Genomic DNA, 6,324 nt, shown 5'->3' with positions numbered 1-6,324 from the left:
TAAGGAATATTTTGGGCATAAAATAGGTGAAGCCCTTTAAATAGTAGTGTAGAACTATAAAACTATAAATATAGACTACTCAAAAATAAAAATAAAATAAGACATAAATTCTAAAATTTATGCATAGTTTGCCATCACCATAAAGAGAATGAAAAAAAAAAAAAAAAAAAAAAAAAAAAAAAAAAAAAAACTAAATGTTATCCATAAATACTAAAAAGTGTGTATATGTAATGATTTTTTTTTTTTTTTTTAAATTTGTTGAGACAGAAGTATGTGTAATGGTTAAAAATGAATATATTGTAGGATAAACTAGGGATTTGGTTCGTATCATATACATCGTATTTTAATTTGATTCTTAAATTTTCAATTGTGTTAATTTTGTCCACAACCTTTCAGTTTTGTATCAATTTAGTCCTTACTAATTTCTTTTTGGATGGAAATGTGACAATGACCTAATTTTTTATTTTGGCTTTTATTGTGATCCGTGAGTGGTGAGAAGTGAGAAAGATAGTAACGACTGAAGGCCTCCGCTGCGCTCCTTCACCAAACCCTTCATATCGTTGATGGATAAATCAAAGACACACTCTGGTCAGGTGGCAGAAACATTCTTGAGAAATGCAGACTGAGTGAACTACCAGACGCTCTTCTCTGTCACATCCTTTCGTTCCTTCCTTCCAACCAAACAATCAGCCACAACTAGAATTTTGTCGAGCAGGTGTCTCGTCCCAACACTTGACTTCAGCAATGAAACCATCGAAGGAGGAGTCACATGTTTCCAGAGTTTTGGGTCTACCAGTACCAGGAACCCTTTGCCTCCGAAAATTGAGCCTCAATTGGTGTTTTGGGCATGACTTTAGTGGTTCTCAAATTAAAGGTTTTACATTTAGTACATGCTTTTCAAATTAAAGGTCTCTGCCTGGTCCTGTCCTCGAAGATTTCTCATTCAAATATTTGTTCCTACGCTAAAAACGTTTTGAGTATCATTTTGACACAATTAATGTATAATCTATTTTTTTTTATAAGGCCACACAGGTCAGTTAAAAACCCCGATTCTTCATATTTTTGCGAAAGTCTGGTTGCTTTGACGTATTGTTCTATTAAATTGATGTTGTGATATATTATAATCTCATCATCATGCAGTGCAGTGCCTCCGCTACGGTTACATTCATCCTTCCTCGTTCCAGTATTTGGTCCGACTGGACTTTAAAGTTAATGATTGTAGCTGGCATGTGCTAAAAAGCTTGCTCCACATTTCTCCTAATCTAGAAATTCTTGTTGTTACTAAGGTTAGTTTAGTTAATACTTAATACAAGTATTTTAGTTGTCCTACACTATAATTACACTTTTGAGCTGCTTTTTGTTGTCATCAGAGTCATGATTTCCTTATATATGTTGGAGGGAGCAACCAAAATATCCTTTTCATCTGTCATCTCACCTTACAAGTGTTTGTTATAGTGGATTTGAAGGTTTGGAATATGAACTGGAATTCATAGAATGTATTCTGAACATGGCAATAGTCTTGAAGACAATGAAAGTACAAGTTTCTGATAGAGAGTCGAAGGAAAGTGTTCTTGAGGAACTATCAATGTTTCCAAGGTGCTCAAAGACATGTCTACTTACATTTGAATGAAGTACACTTCTATTACTGGTACTTAACAGTTTATTAGCAACTAATTCCAAAGGCAATGTTACAAATATTTTATTTTTATTGTAGACCCTTTGCAGGTGGTAATTAAACTGTTACTACTCTTTTTTGATTGTTAATGAAAATTTTCTGTTTGGCCCTTATTTGAATTAATTGATGGGAAGAGAGGGAGTAGATCAATTTTATCCAATGTTTTCTTACTTTCTTTTATTTATTTATTTTTATTTATAAATGAGTAACATAACTTTATTGATGAAAAGAAAATCCCAAATACACAAGTAGTATACAATGGGTACACAATCAAGTTCTGAAATTACAATAGTCAATCATATCAAGGAGAGAAGTAAAGAAAAAGTGGTGCAGGGAAATTAGCTGGCTGCTGTTTTGCTTTCGAAATGAATAAGGATTGTGAGTTGATTAGAGTAACCTATAGGTGGATAAGCAGCTCTGCATGAACATAGTTCCAAGAAAACCTCTCAAAGCTTATTGCATTCACAAATTCAAGTCACTGATCACTATTACAAGGGAATTGCTATTTATACAATCTGTTGGTGTTAAGGCTAAGAACTAACTCGAAGTGAGACTAAATATTATTGGTTAATGCTTAACTTATAGCTAACACACTAACTAACGAAGTGGATCTAATTGGGTGCTGGTACAATAACTTCCTCAAGCTGGCTGTTTGGTTACAAGTCTTAACAAATTTGAACTCTTCTAACAAACTGTTACAGCAGAGAACTCCAGCTTTCCATGCTCCCACCAGTTACTTCTAACTGACTTGGGATTGCTTTAGAAACTTAGTTAACCATCTTATCTTGATCCTGGTTGGCTGCTGGAAATGTTAGATCACACTAGAGTAGGCTGCTGCTCTTACTGAACTAAGTTACTAACTGTCTGCTGAACTAAGCTGCTGCAACTTATACTAACTGCTGCATCAAGCTTGTCTGGTTGTTACTGACTTGTACCAAGGCTGCTAGTGTAAACAACCATTTTGATGCTCTTGCATAAAAAAGGAATCCTAAGTTAGCTGCCAATGAAATAAAGAATTATAGAAAAAAAATTAAGGTCGAGAATACTCTGTTCACAGCCCTTGAAGCTTCTAGCATTTTGTTCCTGCCAAATGCACCTTATTGAACAATGAGGCACAACTTTCCAAATTGCTATATTCCAATGATGACCAAACTGAACTTGCCAAGATGCTAGCATATCCAAAAGTCTCTACAGCATAACCCAGTGAACTCAAAAAAACCAAAGCCATAATCTGTTGCTATAGGGAAATGAAGTAGTAAATGGTCCATAGTTTCCCCATTACACTTACACATATAACACCAATCTACCACAATAACGTGTCTCTGCAAATAATCGATGGTCAGGATTTTTCCCAAAGTGCATCTACTAAAAGAAAGCAACTCTAGCAGAAGCTGTGGAACCTTCGTTCTCTAAATAATTTTCCAAGGAAAAGGCATGGAAATGTTAGTCATTAATAAACGATAATAACCACATACTTCAATCATATTAATGATGGTTTTGGAAAAGGCATGGCAATTTTTTTTGTGAAATCCTATTATAAAATTATTACAAATGGTGGAGATCATTCTTTCCCTTGGTGAATGGCGAAGCATGTGGAAGGCGAGAGTTCCTTCAAGGGTGGTGTTTTTTTACTTGGACTGCAACTAAGGGGAAGATTCTTACCCTTGATACTTTGAAAAGGCGGAATATTTGTTTGGTCAATTGGTGTTGTATGTGCCAATGCAGCGAGGAATCTGTGGACCACTTACTTATTCATTGCACTCAGGTGTCTAGTCTATGCTCTTTGATTTTCTTTTTGTTTGGTGTTTCTTGGGTGATACCTATGCATGTGGTGGAGTTGTTATGTTGGAAAGCTGGTTTTGGGTGCTGTTTGGCTGCGGATATCTGGTGGGCAATTCCACTTTGTCTTATGTGGAACATTTGGAGAGAGCGGAGCCTGTGTACCTTTGAGGGGAAGGAGCATTCCATCCTGGATTTGAAAAGATTTTTCTCCTTTTCATTGTGCGATTGGATGTCTGTGAGGTCTGATCCTCTCTTTTCTTCTCATGTTGATTTTTTGGATTTATTCTCTCTAGATGATTTCTAGGCTGATGTAGTACACATCCTGTGTACTTGGAGTCTAGCTTATACTGTTCCTTTTCATCTTTTAATAAAGTTCTATTTACTGATTAAAAAAAAAAAAGTCATGGAAATGAAAAATAATGCTCTTCAATAGAGAATTGTTAAGCATCTTGATAAAAAGTGTTCCATCCTTGTTTATTATGCCAGTAATTATTATTGAATATTACCAATTTTAATGTTAACAAACTCTACGTGTTTTCGCTTCCTGATTGCTTAATAGAGTTTCAATGGGCTTATTAGTTAAGCCAGGTTCTAGAGCTGCATTTGTATCATTAGACAGAGCAATGGTACATATTGTTGAGTTTCTGTACCTGTTAACCCTTTATGTAATTCAAGTTTTCTTTGGTGGAGTTAAAGTATGTTTTGATTATGCCAGTTGCCATGTGTAAATAATGAAATTATTCCTTTTTTTATTATTATTCTATTATTTTATTTTACCCCTTTCTCTTTTGCCTTTGTTTTTGTTTTATCACTTATGCTTAGTATTGCACTATTATCTGTCTCTTATTGTAAAGAAGGCCATATATCTATAATTTAATGACCTTGGTATGCTATTACCTTTATTATTACAACAGAGATTAAGAAATCATTTTTTAAGTTTTTTATATGACACTGAGTTGAAATATGCAGTTTTATTACAGGAATATTTTTTTATTTTTTTATTTTTTTTTTTGTTGAGATACTTCTATAGTTATGCTTACTTATCTATAAGTTTTATTCTTGCATAAGTACCTGCTGCTGTTGGTTCATTGTGTTCATCCAGATGGCGATGACCTTTTCTTTTTTCATATCCTCTTTACCAACAAAATAACTGGTATCAACCTTTTAGCTGGCTTGTCTGTTTCAAGGATGATGACTTGAAGACTGCTAAAAGAATGCATTGCACATGCAATATATTACCGCTATTCTTACTGGAGTTAATCTTATCGTTATATAAGTAGCTGGTTTCATCGCTCATCACCCACATGCTATATTTGGTTTCATTGATCATTTCAAAGTGACTTTTTATTGAATTCATCTGTCGCTCTTATACCATACCTTTCTTTTTTGTTATTTGGCTCTTATATCATACCTTATTGATGGAAGCGTAAATCTATCTCGTCAGGCCATTTTATTGATTGAGACCAAGTAACATCCATCTCTAATTACATCTTCTTCACTATTGCAGTCGTAGTTTGCTGCAGTTATCAAGGAAACAAGTATGGGATCATGATTTTGGCAAGGTACATTGGTATTTATGATTGAAATATCTAATTATTTTGTAGCTATTGTTGGTGTCTCTTAGTTTGTTTGTTGTGGCTGTTTAAGTTGGAGATAGACAGGTCCACTCTCGAATTCCAAGACCATCTAAGAGAAGGGAAGTTCTGTTTGCTCCATTGGCATCCCTTGTTTCATAGACTTAGGATCTGAAACTTTTCTGTTGAGGGTAATTATAAAAAATCTCAAATTTGGCATAATTTCAAGGATTGAATTTTTATATGTAAGAGATAGTTGAAGTTTGTATTATTATTTTTAATTAATACCTTTTTATATAATTCCATGTTTTCTTGGCAGATTAAGTTCACCATATAGTTCCTTATTTTCATGTTGAATTTGGTTTCCCTACAACAAGAAGGATGAAATTTAGTTGTGTGAATAGTAACAAAAATGAAAATGAAAATAAGCAGCCATTTTTTCCCACAGCATTGACTTTTCAATTAAATTCTTTATTTAATCCATTAAAATTTGGTCCTACAAAAGTAAAAAATTATGGTAAGTACCATGTGTGTGCTTTTTATTCAATTATTGGAATTCTAGAGAATGAGCTTTGCATATGGGAAGAGGCCTCCAAACCTTTTTCATTTGAACACCCTTAAGACTTGTTTCTGTTTGGTTCTCCAAGTTCTGCAAATCTTTGACACTCAAACCACAAATTTCTTCACCCATCATTTGCCTGTTATGTTAATAGACATTTTTTAAGTCTTCAAGTTTGTATCTTGAACATATCAAATTCATTTGTATGGTGCACTTATGATATTCAAATCTCAAGAGATCATATCTTCCAACTATAACATTACTGGAACTGTTGAGAAATGCTATTCTGTGAGCTCTAATGATCCTATGAAACTCTAATCTTGTTATTGATGGCTTTTAGTCACGAATGCAAATATCTTTGTGAGCATCTGATTTGTCCATTCTTCATTCTCTGCAATGCAAGTTTTCTTGCTAGTATGTATGAAAAGTTGTTGCATTCTTTCTTGACTTTGTTTCATTATTATGTACAATATAAATAAATAAAAATCTAGAAGAAATAATAAAGTAAGATCTCAAACGTATGTCTTTGTTAGGTTTTGCCTTACTAATGGTTCTATTTATTAAATTGTTGTAAGCCATTTTTCTATTAATTAAGTTATTGATTCTTGTGGGAAATTGTTTTGGTGATCCATGTTTAGTTTGTCAATTTATCTGAAAAAATGGTATTTAGTGGTCTAAGAACCCATTTTTGGTCTGCATAAAACACTAGTATCTTGAATGTGTTTGGGTTTTGA

The 6,324-nt window shown here is 33.6% G+C and overlaps 1 protein-coding gene across 7 annotated transcripts; it reads left to right on the top strand.

The window, feature by feature from the left end:
- Positions 1 to 482: 482 nt before the first annotated feature.
- On the top strand, positions 483 to 5,331 carry LOC126695172 (uncharacterized). 7 transcript variants are annotated; one of them, XR_007645990.1, is made up of 5 exons: positions 483 to 874; positions 1,141 to 1,286; positions 1,371 to 1,631; positions 4,965 to 5,019; positions 5,105 to 5,331. XR_007645990.1 is itself a non-coding variant. In XM_050391829.1 (3 exons), exons 1-3 carry the CDS (start codon positions 3,387 to 3,389, stop codon positions 5,204 to 5,206), a joined length of 468 nt encoding a protein of 155 aa, XP_050247786.1. In that variant the 5' UTR covers positions 3,223 to 3,386; the 3' UTR covers positions 5,207 to 5,331. The 7 variants fall into 7 exon arrangements, 1 of the variants encoding a protein (XP_050247786.1); XR_007645986.1 differs by having other exon boundaries at positions 1,146 to 1,286; positions 1,371 to 3,697; positions 4,965 to 5,331; XR_007645989.1 differs by having other exon boundaries at positions 1,467 to 3,697; positions 4,965 to 5,331.
- Positions 5,332 to 6,324: the final 993 nt, after the last annotated feature.

The sequence above is a fragment of the Quercus robur genome, chromosome 8 (genome assembly GCF_932294415.1).
Source record: "Quercus robur chromosome 8, dhQueRobu3.1, whole genome shotgun sequence".
Lineage (NCBI taxonomy): Eukaryota > Viridiplantae > Streptophyta > Magnoliopsida > Fagales > Fagaceae > Quercus > Quercus robur.
Note: the sequence above shows the minus strand (reverse complement) of the source record. Positions and strands in the feature narration are given on the sequence as shown.

Excerpts from the sequence above, each read along its gene's own strand:
- LOC126695172 (XM_050391829.1), top strand. The coding sequence starts at position 3,387 with ATGTGCCAATGCAGCGAGGAATCTGTGGACCACTTACTTATTCATTGC. Across the intron at positions 3,698-4,964 it reads TGCGATTGGATGTCTGTGAG|TCGTAGTTTGCTGCAGTTAT; the intron begins GTCTGATCCTCT and ends TCACTATTGCAG. Across the intron at positions 5,020-5,104 it reads GGGATCATGATTTTGGCAAG|TTGGAGATAGACAGGTCCAC; the intron begins GTACATTGGTAT and ends TGGCTGTTTAAG.